We start from the raw sequence: 16,081 nt of genomic DNA, 5'->3' as shown, positions 1-16,081 counted from the left end.
GTCATAGTCCAATCATTGTCCCAGTCAGACAGTTCAGCTACAATTTTCAGGAACAGAATCCTGATGTAACTCAGGACTATCTATATTAAAGTACATACATCAGAATAAAGATCTTGAACTTTTCTGCTGAATGATGAGTGATTATCTGAAGCCCAAACTAAATGTCCGAAAATGTGATGGATCTGTTGCTGGATACTTTAAAATGTGGTGACAAACCAAAGGGAGCTTTAAGGGTTAATAAGCTTTTTTTTGCATTACTATCTGTCAGCATAATTGGTGCAGTTATCCATCCTAATAACATCAACAGGTGTTTGAATGCAGTTGTTGTTAGTTTATATGAAGTGCCCAAACAAGTCTCACCTAAGTAGTTGTCATCGTAATCAGCAGGAGCCACTCCAGTCTGGCGTTCCCCATTCACTCTTCGTAGCAAACTTTTATAGTCACTTCCATTTAAAATTCCAACCATACCTGCAGTGATCACCTGACCTGCGTCCAAAAATATTAAAAAGGCATGAATGAAGCAAAATGGGTATTCAACTCACCTCATGTCACAATTAATTATACAGTACCTCAATATTCCCAAAAATATAAGAAGCCAGAATGCCCACAATTTACAGGATAATGCAGCCTGATTCATGAGTTCTTTATGTAACTACCGAACTGTGAAGAAAAATTCAATGTAAAAGCTTTCTTCGTATTTCCAGATGAAGTAGAATACAGTATCTATTATGAATCTAGAAAAAAATTAATTGCGTAATCTTCATTTATATTTATAATATAAATACTCAAATATGCAATCCTTAAATAGCCCTCACAGTTTACCACTGAAACAAAGATGTAAACAATCCCAGGTACACTTAAGGATTCAGTGGATCTCAAACACTAACCGTGGACCACAAAATACAGCCAAATTGAAGTCCAAAACAAAATAGCCATTTGATATGCATTCTATCGTACAAGAGTTCTCTGAGTCCCAATGATTATATATTTGTGGTCAATTGCTAATTTAGTAAAACATGAAAATTATAAGTTTATTGCAATCACCAGTAATTTGTTGATTTTAACATAATACTTCTATAACTTGCAAACACGAGGAAATCTGCAGATGCTGGAAATTCAAACAACAACACACACAAAATGCTGGTAGAACACAGCAGGCTAGGCAGCATCTATAGGGAGAAGTGCTGTCGACGTTTCGGGCCGAGACCCTTCGTCAGGACTTCTATAACTTATTATTTTCAAAGAGCATTTATACTGTTACAATTTTAAGTGACTAAAGAATTTTTTCGTCTAATGTATCAGATTTTGCAGCACAAAATATTATGTAGTGGGGATGGAAAGGTTTACAGCAGGAGTTTCCATTGTGTTTGTTCATATAATACAGGTAAAATCAATCAGTTTGTTAGTCTGCTATTTGACACTCTCACGATAGGCCACTTTCCCAGAGTGAAATGCAAGAGAATGTGCAAGGACAAAGTATTCAATATGAGGAACAATTTTTTTAAATTTCTAAAATAATTTCACATTTCTACTTCTCCACGAATGTTATTTTAATTCAGGATTTTTTTTCAGCTAGGGTATCATCTGAGCATTTATTCATGCTTCATCTACAGTCAGCAGCAAACTTACAATTCCCTGCTGTTAAGCTGCCCTGTGCTTTTCTGATTATCGCTGTAATGCATTTAAATGTGTGATATGTGTCTGATGCTCAATGCAGTTAGATAGTTGAATAAATCAATTCCACATATTCTAGCAGCTCTCCGTGTCTCTTCATCTTAGTTTCTATGTAATTTACATTGTCGGTTTCAAGTAAGGATCACATGTGTTAGCAAGATTTATAAAAAGCCATTTAATCATTATTTATTTATTTTGATACCGTGCGTAAAAGGTCCTTCTAGCCCTTCACGGCTAAGCCACCCAACAATCCCTTAAATTTAATCCAACCCGAATCATGGGACAATTTCCAATGACCAATTAACCTACCAACCAGTATGTCTTTGGACTGTGGGAGAAAACTCGGAGGAAATCCACGCTGTCACAGGGAGAATGTACAGGCAGCAGTGGGAATTGTACCAGGTCGCCTGTACCATAAAGCATTGTGCTAACCATAGCACTGCCGTACCACTCCAATATAGTTTGAAGAGTTAGGCTGGAAGCCAGTGATCATTTAGTATAACTCTGACCTTATTTAAGAATTGATTTGAACAATGCTTTGTAAGAAACAATGATAATCAGATAAATACTATAGGAGAAATAGTGACATGGTGCAGAATAGGTCTCAGACAGAAACTGTGTGAAATAAGTGTGGAAACTGAGCAAAATGTCCACATAGTTACATTGGGGAAATTGGGAGGCTTGTGGCCTGCAATCTTTCAGTTCTATACAGAACGCACAGACTTTGCTTTTACAGGAAATAATATCGTGGAACTGGACAGTGAGACACAGCCTGCACAAACAGGAGTGTAATACAAATCTGTTCCCCCAACTGAAATGGATTTTAAAATACATTTGAATCTGGTTTAATATCCCTGGCACGAAATGTGTTGTTCTGTGGTAGTACAGTGCAACATGTAATAATATAAAGCAGGTTCCTAGGATGGAGCCCGCTGAGCTTGGATCTTCCTGCCGCTGTTTCTGATCCTGTGCAATGATCCCTCCATAAGGGATGGTGATGCAACCAGTTAAAATGCTCTCCACAGTACACCTGCAGGCATTTGCTAGGGTCTTTGGTGACTTACCAAGTCGCTTCAAGCTCCAAATAAAATATAGCCACTGTCATGCATCAGAATAGAACTTCAGAGATATTAACACCCAGGTGCTTGAGCCCGCTCACCATTTCCACTGCTGATCCCTCGATGAGGAATGATGTGCATTCCCCTCGACTTCGTATGAAGTCCACAATTAATTCCTTACGTCTGACTGACATTGAGTACAAGGTTGTTGGTGTGACTGCAATCAACCAGCTGATCTATCTCACCCCTGTATGGCTCCTCGTCACCATCTAAAATTCTGCCAACAATCGTATTGTCGGCAAATTTATAGATGGCGTTTGGACCGTCAATAAATTACACTACATCATTACATTGCATTAGATATCTTACAGTAAAGTAGTATAAATTTTAAGTCTTACTTTACAATCCTAAACCATCGGAAATTTTGGAGAGCTGCAGATTTGCAATTAGGGATCAGAAGTTACTCAAGCCTGCCAGCTGGTCTCAGCACTTGCAACCCTGGTATTTTACTAGATGTGAAATGTAAAATTCCAGTATCAATGAAGTTGGAACAGATAAATGAAAAAGAATATCATTCAATGAAAGGTATCGATGTAGCAGCAGATTATTACCATAGAGGAACAGAAACTAGAGTTACGAAGTAAAATCTGAATCAGGTCAATAAAAGTGACAGAAATAATTATGATGTATCTGGACTTCATCAATTTCCACCTCCATGGTCTTACACTCATATCTGGAGCATCTGAGTAGTATAGATATTTACATTAGAATATTGTGACGATTACAGCTCTGCTTTCAAGGCCATAATTCCAAGGAAAATCATGAACAAACTCTGCACCCTAGGAGTCAACACCCCCCTCTGTAACTAAATCATCGACTTCCTGACCAACAGATCACAATCAGTAAGATCAGACAGCAACATCTCTGCCACGATTATTCTAAACCTGGTGTTGCATAAGCTTGTGTCCTCTGTCCCATACTCTACTCCCTGTACATTCACAACTGCATGGGCTGACTCTATCTACCATTTTGCAGATGACACCGCTATAGTGGGCCGTATCTGTGGTGAACTAGATATACCTGTCTGGACTGCTCCTGTGGCTCCTCCCACAGACCCCTGCTGACTGCTCCTGTGGCTCCTCCCACAGACCCCTGTATAAAGGCGACTGAGGCCTGTTGCCCAGCCTCATTCCCCAGGATGTAGTGTTGTTCATTCTTCCAGTCAATAAAAGCCGATACCTCGCTTCTTACATCTCAGAGTGAGTTATTGATGGTGCATCAGTATCTCAGCAAGCATGAGTCAGAGAACAGGAAGCAGAGAGAAAGCTTAGTAACACGGTGTCATGACAAGGACCTTTCCCTCAACATCAGCAAAACAAAAGAGCTGGTCATTGACTTCAGGAAGGGGGACAGTGCACATGCTCCTGTTTACATCAATATTGCTGCTGGTGGTGGGGGGGGGGGGGGGGGAGGGGAGGGGGGCGGAAGGGGAGCGTTTGAGAGCTTCAGATTCCAAGCAGTGAACATCACCAATAGCCTGTCCTGATCCAACCCCATAGTCTCCATGCCAAGAGAGCTCACCAATGCCTCTGCTCCCTCAGACGGATAAAGAAATGTGTGCTGGGCTCATCAATCCTTACTGACTTTCATTGAGACACCACAGAAAGCATCCTACCTGGACACATTACAGCCTGGTACAGCAACTGGTCCATCTGTGACAGCAAGCACTGCGGAAAGATGTGGACTCAGCTCAGCACCTCATGAAAGCCAGCCTCCCCTCCACGGGCTCTGCCTGTACATCTTGCTACGCCAGTAAAGCAACCAACATAATCAGCAACCCTTCCACTTCTCCCTTTCCCACTGGGCAGAACATACAAAAGCCTAAAAGCATGTACCACTAGGCTTAAGGACAGTCTCTATCCCACTATTATAAGACTATTGAATGGTTCTCTTGTACAAAATTGACCCTTAACCTTACAATCTAATTTCTTGTGATCTTGCTGCTTACTGTTTACCTGCACTGCACTTTCTCGGTGGCTGATACACCTTATTCTGCATTTTGTTATTGTTTTACCCTGCACTCCCCCAATGCATAGCGTAATTGATCCGTATGGGCAGTTTGCAAGACAAGCCTTTCACTGTACCATGAGACAATAATAATAAAACCAATACCAACAAGCCCATTTAAAGATCACAGTGTTTAATTGCCAGAACAGTTACTAACCCTAACTCTTATGTTTTGGAATGTGGGGGGAAACCAGAGCACTTGGAGGAAATCCACAGTCACGGGGACAACATACAAGCTCTTTACAAACTTGCAGCAGGAATTGAAACAAAATTTACAGCTGGCATTGTAAAGTGACAGACTAACCGTTACATTACCATGCTGGCCATAGACCAATTCTTATTACTGAATACAATAATCGACCAATTGATGGGCAACAATTAGCCCCATAAAGTGAAACTATATTGTAAAGATGTACAAAATGCAGATGTTTTCAAAATCACATTCAACATGCTATTACAAACATAATAACAATAATAACTATAGTTATATAGCACCTTTCATACATTAAGGTGCAGGCTCAATGTGCTTTACATAGATTGTAAAAATAAATCAATATATTCAGAAAAATACAAGACAAAATTAAAAATCATAAGTAAAGACTACAATAAAGTTTAATCAAATGTACCAAATTGTATAAATATAATCAACATCAATGGGCATTAAGTAATCCAATAAGAAGGCCAAATTAAAAAAGTAGGTTTTTAGAAGTGTTTTGAAATGAAGTGTTTTGGAAAGGTGAGCTGGCACTCGGGACAGCTGGCGCTTACAGGACTCCCTGTGAACACAGGGTGGAAAGCTGCATCACAGCTGGTGCATCCGTTTGAACTGCCCAGAGAAATCAGTGGTAGCAGAACACTGCATTTGCACTGGCCACAGGATTGACTTTGACGACACAAAACTACTGTGTTGTGCCAAAGGCTTTTGGGACCACCTGGTAAAGGAAGCCATTGAAATAAAACCAGAGGAAAAGAATTTTAACAAAGATGAGTGCCTCGCTGTAAGTACTGGAATTTAATTGTAAACAAGGTGGGACAGAGGAAACCTGATTGTTTGAGGACCAACCAATCAGGAGCGATGGACAATGGGGTATAAATACCACCAGACTAGACATGCTCAGCCACTATCCCTGATGAAGATGGCGGAATTTGTCATCGAAACGTCAATTAAAATCTATACCTGTACCCAGATGGAAGCTCGAGAAGAGTTTATTCAGCAGATACACCAGCAAAAGCCCAAGATCCTTGTTTTGAAATGTTCCACGGTACCAGCCTGACGTATTTTAGTGAGTAGAATATTCCAGATTTTTGGCACATAAGGACAAAAGGCTGCATTACCAGTTCTTATATGCTCGGCTCTAGGAACATTAAGCAAACCAGTATTTATGGATCTAAGATTACAGTTACAGATGTAAGAGGATAGGCACTCTAATATATACGGTGGTGCAAGATTATTCAGAGCCTTTTATATAATTAAGAGTATTTTAAAACAGACACAGGCACCCAATGTAATGATGCCAAAACTGGTGAAATGTGCTCAGATTTTCTGTTTTTGATTCTTATTGCTGCATTTTGAATAAGCTGCAGCCGATTTCTCTCTTTCTAATGCAGTCCTATAAGAATGCATTATCGTAGCCTAATGGGTTATAAACAAAAATGTGTCTTAATTTTTCTCCACCTTGAGATGTTACAAGAAATTGAACTCTTCCAATATTCCTTAAATGAAAGAACACAGTCTTATAATATGGTTAATATGTTATTTGAAGTTTAGCTCAGGGTCAATAATAATGCCTACATTGTTTTCTTCTGGTTTGATTTGTAAGACCAGATGATCAAACTTGTTTCTAAGATTCACACTTTTTTTAAAATCGCTACCAATAACTAAATTTCTTTTTTTTCCCCCTTATTTAGGTTAAGGAAATTCAAACTCATCCATTCTGGAAAACTAGTAAGACACCGGACCAGAGGGTTTAGAGCATCAGGGTCATTTGACATAACAGATAAACACAGTTGTGTGTTATCTGCATAGCTATGGTAATTCACATTGTTTTGAAATAATCTGATCTAATTGGAGCATATCGAGTGGGAACAAGAACGGCCAAGAATTGATCCTTGTGGCACACCACACACAATATCAGGGATTTTAAACAGATAATCACTGAAGTTAACCAAGTATTTTCTTCCTGATTTGTAAGATTGAAACCATTGACTAAGGCAGTCTATGAGAATGTTGTGATCTTTGATATCAAATGCTACACTCAAATCTAAGAGAAAAGGAGCTGATATGTTATCTGTGTCGGCATTAAGCCAAAAGTCATTAACTACCTTAAGCTCTGAAGTTTTTGTACTATGATATTGATCTAAAACATGGCTGATAGTTGTCAAGAAGAGAATTTTTATTCAAGTGATCACTTCATTGTAAAAAAAAACTACTTTTTCTAAAAAGAAAAGACAGGTTGAAAATAGGTCTAAACTTGTCCAAAACACAACAGTCTAGATTATTTTTCTTAAGCAGGGTTTTAACTACTGAAGTTTTTAAAGAAACTAGAAAAATGCCAGTAACTAGCAAGTAATTAACTATGTCAAGTACACTGTCAATTAGCACATCAGAAACTTCTTTACAAAAGCCTGTGGGAATAAGATCAAGAACACAAGTGGAAGGTTTTAGCTGAGTAATTATTTCTCAAAGTTCAAGTCAATTAATTCAATATGCTCTAAGTAGCTAATCAAATTTCAAAGTAAAGATTTATTATCAAAGTACATGTATGTCACCATGCACAACACTGAAATTCATTTTCATGCGGGCAAGAAACATAACAGAATCAAGACTGCAGCCAACGAGACAAACAACCAATGTGAAAAAGACAACAAACTGAGCAAATACAAAAATAAAAAATATATATAGTAATAATAAATAAATAACAAAAACATGAGATGAAGAGTTCTTGAAAGTGAGTCCATAGGTTGTGCGAACAGTTCAGTGATGAGGCAAATGAAGTTATCCCCTCGGGTACAAGAGTCTGACGGTTGAGGGATAATAACTGTTTCTGAACCTGGTGGTGGGGGTCCTGAGGCTCTTGTACCTTCTTCCTGATGGCACCGGTGAGAAGAGAGCACGGCCCGGGTGGTGGCTCTTCTTGATGATGGATGCTGCATTCCTGCAACAGTGCTCCGTGCAGATGTGCTCAATGGTGGACAGGGCTTTACCCATGATGGTTGGGCTATAGCCACTATTTTTGTTTAGGCTTTTCCATTCAAGGGCATTGGGGTTTCCGTACCGGGCCATGATGCAACCAGTCAATATACTCTCCATCACATATCTATACAAGTTTGCTAAAGTTAGATGACATGCCGAATCTTTGCAAACTTCTAAGAAAGTAGAGCTGTGGCCATGCTTTCTTTGCAATGGCACTGACATGCTGGACGCTGGACAGACCCCTTGGGACTAATCGGGAGACAAAGTTTCCAGCTTGGCATTGCTGCCTGCTGCACCCCTAACACAGCTCTATGGTCAGCTGCAGGGTCGTCAGTGAGGGACCACCACTCATTGATGATTTGTTCCCTTGGCCCTGTACATATCCTGGTGGTGGAGCAGTGGCAGCACGTCCCCCTGCCACCCCCTTCAGATTTCAATGGGGTCAAATCGGTCCCCCAATTTCTGTCCTTCCTCCTGAGCCACAGCCAAAAGCTGCCCTTTTCTGCCTCTTCAGCCAACCCTCTGTTGGCCCTCCTGAGCCTCGCTCCAGTCACTGCCATATCACGGATTAACCTTGTTGTCGATGCGCTGACGGCATCCTAACTCCACCGAGTAGATGATGGTCCTCCAGCCAGCTTCCTTACACTCAGCTGCCAGGCCTGAGTACTTCAGCTGGTGGGCAGCCTCCACTCCTTCCTTCCATGGGATGGTTAACTCAGTGAGGTGGACTGTCTCGGCAGCCATGGACCACAGTACTTTGTTTGGGTGGAGAGACGTGGTGGTGATTCTGTGGGGAACTGTAGCTGTCTGCCGAGATCTGCTCTCGTTACACTCATTGCCTATGGAGAGGAATCCTGAAGGAATTCTTGGGCAGGTGCATTCAGCACACTTACCAGCCTTAACAAGTGGGATGAGTTGTCATCCCACCAGGGAAAGCCTGGAATGATAACACCGAGGAATTGAAAGCTGCTGACCCTCTCTGCCTTTGATCCCCCAATGAGGACTGGCTCATGGACCTCCAGTTTCCTCCTCCTAAGGGCAGTAATCAGCTCCTTGGTCTTGCTGAGGTTGAGTGAGAGGTTGTTGTGGCACCACTCAGCTACATTTTCAACTCCCTTCTATATCCTGATTTGTCACCATCTTTGATTCAGCCAATAATAGTGGTGCCATCAGCAAATTTAAGTAAGGCATTTGAGCTGTGGTCAGCCTCACATTCAGAAGGATAAAGTTAGTAGGGCAGGGTGCTAAGTACACAGCCTTCTGCTGATGAAGACTGCGGAGGACATGTTGTTGCCAATCTGAACTGAATGAGGCAATAACACCTAATGAGGTGTTGTTATCCTAAATCCGTATCAAGCTAGGTACTCGCCAATCTATCATCCCTTCTGTCTTTGAGAACGTGATGGAGCAAGAGTTGGAAGAAGATTAAGCATTTGTGAAGACAAGCTGGAGTGGGTGGAGAAGACTTATTGAAGTAACACCTAAAGCCAGCAAAATCAGAAAATGTTGCGACTATCAACAGGTCAGGCAACAGATGAGGAAGGAGTAGTCTTCTTCTTTTCTCTCTGTTTCTAACTGACAACTTTAAAATACTGGTTATCTCAACAGTACCCTATCCTCTGAACTCTCCACCTATCCCACATGCTTTGTCACTTACCTCATTCTGATAAAAGGTCACTGACCTGAAACACTGACTGTCTTTCTCTGCCCACCTCACCTTTCCAACATGTTGTGTTCCTGTTTTACACTTCCTGTACTTTGATTCTCAGCAATCCATCTACTACAGTGTGTGAGCTGACCAGGGAGGGTTAGCACCTCTGGTGAAGGGGATTATTGTGTCTTATCTGGGCCAGCTCACCCACCTTTGGTCCCCATCAGACACTCAGCTCTCACCATGGCTCCAAGTACAGCGACCACACCCTGGTACATCCCTTTAACAGACAGACTAAACCAGATGTGGATAGCTGGCAGGCTTCATACCCCGGTGAGATGCCTGTCCAGCATACAGAGTCAGCTCCGGCGGACTGGGCAGGTGAGATCTACAGTGAGATCCATCGGCCAGGAAGGTGGTTCTGCAATGCTTGGTGGAGAGCGAAGGGCACGACAAGGCACAAAAGTCACAGTTATCCACTGCAACCAAGGACGACCCCAGTTGTGATGACTACTCAGGTCACTGGACCTGGACTTACTAGATCAGAGAATGGAACTGTCCCAGTACAACAGCTTTTACACTTTAAAAACTTTCCCACACAATTTTCCTGTCATTGTTGGACATAACCACAAATCCATCTAATGAAGATATTCCCCCAATCTCTCCCTGTTGGGGAAAGAGGTTCCAGGATTTAGACCCAGTCACAGTAAAGGATCAATGATATATTTCCAAATCAAGTAGCTGTGTGACTTGGAAGGGACGTGTAGATGATGGTATTCCCATGTACTTGGGACCCATATCCTTCTTAGCGGCAGAAGCTGGGGACTTGGAATGTGCTGCTGGAGTGACCATTGTGCATCAGTAATAAAGAGAGTGATTGTTGAAGATGCTGGTGGGCGGTGGACTGATTTATCCTTGAGTGTTGTTGGAGTGTATTCATCTGAGAATATTCCATCATGCTCCTGACTTGTAATCTGTAGATGCTAGAAAGTATCTAGAGAGTCTGGATGTGAATCATTCACTATGCTGTTCCCAGACCATTGTCTGATGTAACCATGGTTCCATTTCTGGTTAATGGTGATGGAGGGAGGGTGTCTGTTTAACACAACATCAGTTTCTTGATTATTTTGTGGGACAACACTCCCCATGCAGGCACCAGTCCCAGATGTTCATAAAGAGGACTTTCCAAAAAGTTTGTAGTGACGTTGTCATGAATAACCCTTGTGGCTGCGAGGACACTGAGCAGTTTTCTAGCCACTGCAAAGTCAACCATCTTGATATGGATGTGTAGAAGCAAATGAGCAGACTTGGTTATGATATCAGATTTCCTCCTCTGGAAGACATTAGTGAACCAGATGGATTTCGAACAACAATCGGGTAGGTTTTCTCATTTTCATTATTAAGGCTAGGTTGTTGGTTTTAAAATTCTAGATTACTAACACAGCTGTTATGATGAGATCTGAAATTGTGCCTGAGAATTGACAGGTCAGTTCATTGGGGAATTATTAGATCATTAACTTAACTATCAAGCCTTCACTGTATACATTCAAAGTGCTGTCAGGAAATGGCTTCCAAGACTGGCCACAAACAGTTTGGGGTGGGAGGGTGAAGAAAGAATTCTGGCTGAGATGCTGAAGACCTTTTCTGGTCAATGAGCCAGCCCTGTTCCAGTACAGTTACAATTCTGGCATCTCAATGACCACGAGGACAATTTCACTACTGGATCTTGTCCTCAAAGGGAGAGATAATCCTATCTGACAATTTTCCTTCAGAAAATGCTGTCTCCATCATCAGGAAGTTGAAAGATTGGCAATGCTATTAATTGGCAAATATTTGCTGATGACGCCTTCCACTGGCAATTCCTCAAATGATGACGAACTATGTGCCCATATAGGTCAAGACTTAAAAAGCTATTCTATTCTATTCTATGCAACTGGGTCCTGAATTTCTTGTCAGCAGAGCATTCACAGGCAGTAAGACTGGACCCTTATCTGTCCTCCACTACTATCCTGAACACAAGGTTGTGTATTGAGTTCCATACTCTACTCCCTCTTTATTTATGACTGTGTACCTGCATTTAACACCAATACCATCATCAAATTTGCAGACAATACAACAGTGATCGGGTTGATCTCCAACAGAGACAAATCAGCGTACAGAGCGGAGGTACAGAACTTAGTGAGCTGGTGCTCAGAAAACAACCTGTCTCTTAATACAACAAAATCTAAGGAGCTAATTATCAACTTTGGAAAGTCACAGGATGACGTGCATGCTCCAGTCTACATTAACGTAGACATAGTGGAGAGAGTGTCCAGTTTCAGGTTTCTGGGAATACACATCTCAGAAGACCTTACATGGTCCACTAACACCACAACAATAGTTAAGAAAGCACAGCAACGCTCGTTTTCCCTCAGGACGCTGAAGAAAGCTGGTCTACCTGAACAGATGCTGGTGACCTTTTACCACTGCACCACAGAGAGCATCTTAACATACTGCATCTCTGTGTGGTATCTCAGTTGTACAGCAGCCGATAGGAAAGCACTTTAGCTGGTCAGCTCTAGCACACAGACTATTGGGACACAGCTCCCAGCCCTGGAGGACATCTACAGCTCACGTTGCCTAAGGAAAGCTATAAGCATCTGTAAGGACAATACACAGCCAAGCATTCATCTGTTTGAACTTCTTCCATCTGGCAGACGTTATAAGATTTTCTATGTCCGCACTTCCAGACTGAAAAATAGCTTTTTCCCCAGAGCTATAAATTGCTCTGAACCAATCAATCAAGCATCATCCATAAATTTGTAATATTGCTACTTTTAATACTGGTTTTATGGCTGTCATGCATCAGAGTTGTGCTTTTGTACTGCTGGACATTGCTTGTACTGGCTGGTTACTTGATTTTATTTATTGTTTATTTATTTTATTTGTTGTTTTATAGCATTGAGTACGAGAGTTGCAAACTCATTTTCGCTGTATTGGTGCACGACAAATTGTACTATACAATGACAATAAAGATATTTCATTTCAGTACATCCAACACAAATAATTTTCTTTAATTCTTACACAGAATCTGGAAGTTATTGTCAAAGTCAGAATTTATTACACAGTATTCACTACTTCCATTTTACTGTTGAAGTATGTAACTGTGGCAACACATTAAGTTTTCTTCCTTCCAAACAAGTGACTCCTACCATCTGGAATAACTGAGGAGCAAGTAGACATGGTCATGAAACCACCAGCTGAAGTCTCTGCTCCAAGTCATACATTATCCTAACCTGTCAGTATATCCCTATGTCTTCATTATCCCTCGTTCAACATTTTGGATATTCAAATATAAAACCTTTACAAAAATGTTTTCACTTTCTTTGCACCAATAATAATGCTGACCTTGCTAGTCCTACCTACACAAGAAATGGTATGATTCCACGCCAGTTAATAGCTCCTTAATGCAGTTAACAATCATGCACATATACAAAATGGGATTGATTTTGTGAACAATCCTTACTTAGTTCAAACTGGTTCTTAACTATTAGCCATTCATGAGCATTTTGAGTAGAACAATTCAAAACGTTTAAATGAATTCCTTTGTATGCAGTGACACAAAGAACAATGACAGCAATAGATCTTGCCTACAGGTGAACTCATCTATTCACTCCAGAGCAGAGCTAAAATCTGCTCGCAGAGTGGCTGACTGGGAGATCATAAATAAAAAGTGCCCTGGGCAGGCAGGAAATAGTCCAGCTGCAGCTAATGGGACACATTAATTTGGAAAGTAAATTTGATTATTTCAGTGCCAATTAATTCACTGGGTGTTCCTCAGGATTAAAAGAATGGAAAGTACTGCACAGAGCAAAGACTTTGCTCATCACAGGAGATCCCATTAACTTTTTTTCTGCTATATAATTTCAACCTTTTGAAGAACGTGATCGTTGACTAGTTCCGAGAATCTGTTCAAATCAAAATAAGTGATAATTTTAAACTAGATAATGTGAATCTATTTAAAATATTTATGAAATAAATATTGACTATGTGTTTATCCCTTCCAAGAGGATCACAAGCTTGTCGTGGGGTTTGGAAGCTTGTGTGACTCAATGACCCAGAGAGCTATGTTGGTTAGAGTCAGGGCCTTGTGCTTTGATTCCTGGTAGGGTCACCCATGCCAAACAGGTCAAAGGGTAGAGGCCAGACTGAGAGTGGTTCACTGGTCCTCCAGATTTGGGGGTTCAGCTCAGGGCTAATAAGCCTGACTGCTCAAAACAAAATGTTAGGGAAACACCAATGAAGAATACAGGCAGAGATGGAGGACCGTCACTGCTGCCCTAAGCACTAGTGGCATAACGGGCAGTAAGTAATGTGCTTATCTTGTGTCAGTACTGATAATCTACTGTACATATTATTTGGTCCAAAATGAGCAGTCTTAAGTATAATGACTTCACACTGATCAAGATGACAAGAAACAGGTTCTTTAATAGCTCAGTATTGTACACAAAGAAGGTTTTGTGCTTTGTTTGTTTACTTTTGATATATGTGGGAGAATTAACCTATTCTTGGACTCTATCACCCTTGGTTCATTTGTCTAACCACAAACTTTTATCACTATCAAAACAAAATTACAAGGTAGTAATCACAAATTGTAGTTACAGATTTCACTAAATTACAGGTTGGTCCTTTAGAAAGTACTCTAATCTAATGCAATTTAGAAAGTTTATCCATTGCACTGGTGCAAATGAAGAGTTTGAGGACACCATTAATTTGTTATGTTTCACAGGGCTAAATCTGCTTTAATTTGTATTAAATTGAAAGAGAACAGTTATGGAGCAATTTCAAGAATCTTGGCTGTTTTACAAGTACCTGTTAGTAAACAGTTTTAGGAATAGATTAATGATGCACTGTTACCAACTTTCAAAGTTTTGACTGAACTTTACTCTGTTTATTTAAAGGTTAATTTACATATATCATAAACCTAACAGAAAAGAGGTGAATTTCTTCAAGACGTCTACCTTAACTTAGGCAGAAGAATTATGGGAAATACAGTATAAAAAGCTGTTACCATTTCTCCAGAGTTTTAGATTAACCCTATCAGTTACAGATGTTATGTGGAGTTCTAGCTGCCGCACTGTGGGAAATAATCGATTGCACTGGAGAGGGTGAGTGGAGATAAACTCAGATGTTATTTCGGGCTGAAACCCTTCATCCTGTTTTGTGTGGGTTGTTGCCTTGGTGTTTGTGTGTATTGCTTTGGATTTCCAGCATCTTCAGATTTTCTCATGTTTGTTATACTCAGATGTTGCCTGGGATAAACTGTTTCAGTTAGGATGAGATACCTGTATTACATGCACAAGAGAATCTGCAGATGCTGGAAATCCAAAGCAACAGACAAAATGCTGGAGGAACTCAGCAGTGAGGCAGCATCTATGGAAAAGAGTAAACAGTCGACATTTTGGGCCAAGACTCTTCTTCAGGACAGTCCTGAAGAAAGGTTTCGGCTCAAAGCGTCAACTGTTCACTCTTTTCCATAGAAGCTGACTGGCCTGCTGTGTTCCTCCAGCATTTTGTGTGTGTGTGTGTTGCTCAGAAGAGAGACTAGACAGGCTGGGTTTGATTTCGTTGGGACAGAGGACATTGAGACGGGGTGTGAGATCCTGTTGGGGTGCGGATATATACAATTATGAGAGGTAGAGATAGGATAGGGTGCAATAAACTTCACTCCATGGCAGAGGGCATAGGTCTTAAATAGGAGGTCAGAAGGTACCCGAGAAACAAATCTTTTCAACCCACAGTGTGGTTGGAAAGGTGATAGAGGCAGGTACATTCACAACAGTTAAGCAACTGGATGAGCCAAGGCAGAGTAGCTGTGATCTAACCACTGATAAATGGGATTAATATGTGTAGATAGATGCCTAATGGTCAGCACAGACAGATGGGCCAAAGGGCCCATAATATAAATCTGCGACCCCATGATCAGGAAAATTCTGAAGGAAATTCTCCATCCCCATTCTCCTTTGAAACCTACATACATACATTTTATCAGCCTTGTGAAGCTTGTCCCAGAGATCCAGACGAATATTAACATCTCACATTGTAAGTAGTGAGCAGAAATTCATAGTTACTGAAGTGTGTAAAATATTACGTATTTAGGTCCATTCAAAAAACAAACTAATGCTTTTTATCAGTCTAACCAAGAGAAATGTGAAAGAAGTTTGCAGAAAGAAGGATGTCAGCAGGAATGGGAAATAAACAATGTGGAAGCAGACGACCAAGTCAGGACAGGGAACAGTAAACAATTGATAAATACCATGGAGGAAGGTGACCATGCTGAGAGAAGGCAGTGATCAGAGAAGGAAATTGAGTGACAGCCAGTAGCAACCCTGGGGTTGAACGACGAGTCAGGAGAAACACTCCTGGGGAAGTGAATCAATCACAATTCTCTTTTGTGTT

The 16,081-nt window shown here is 40.8% G+C and overlaps 1 protein-coding gene across 1 annotated transcript in view; it reads right to left on the bottom strand.

Annotated features, from left to right (window-relative positions):
* Positions 1-16,081, bottom strand: part of itga8 (integrin, alpha 8) — a 249,612-nt gene that overhangs the window by 214,543 nt on the left and 18,988 nt on the right. Inside the window, exon 7 of the mRNA XM_073054528.1 lies at positions 361-486. Within this exon, the coding sequence (XP_072910629.1) occupies positions 361-486 (126 nt within the window). The remainder of the gene's footprint in view (positions 1-360; positions 487-16,081) is intronic.

Source organism: Hemitrygon akajei, chromosome 8, assembly GCF_048418815.1.
Source record: "Hemitrygon akajei chromosome 8, sHemAka1.3, whole genome shotgun sequence".
Classification (NCBI taxonomy): Eukaryota; Metazoa; Chordata; class Chondrichthyes; order Myliobatiformes; family Dasyatidae; genus Hemitrygon; species Hemitrygon akajei.
This window is presented reverse-complemented; position numbering and strand designations above follow the sequence as displayed.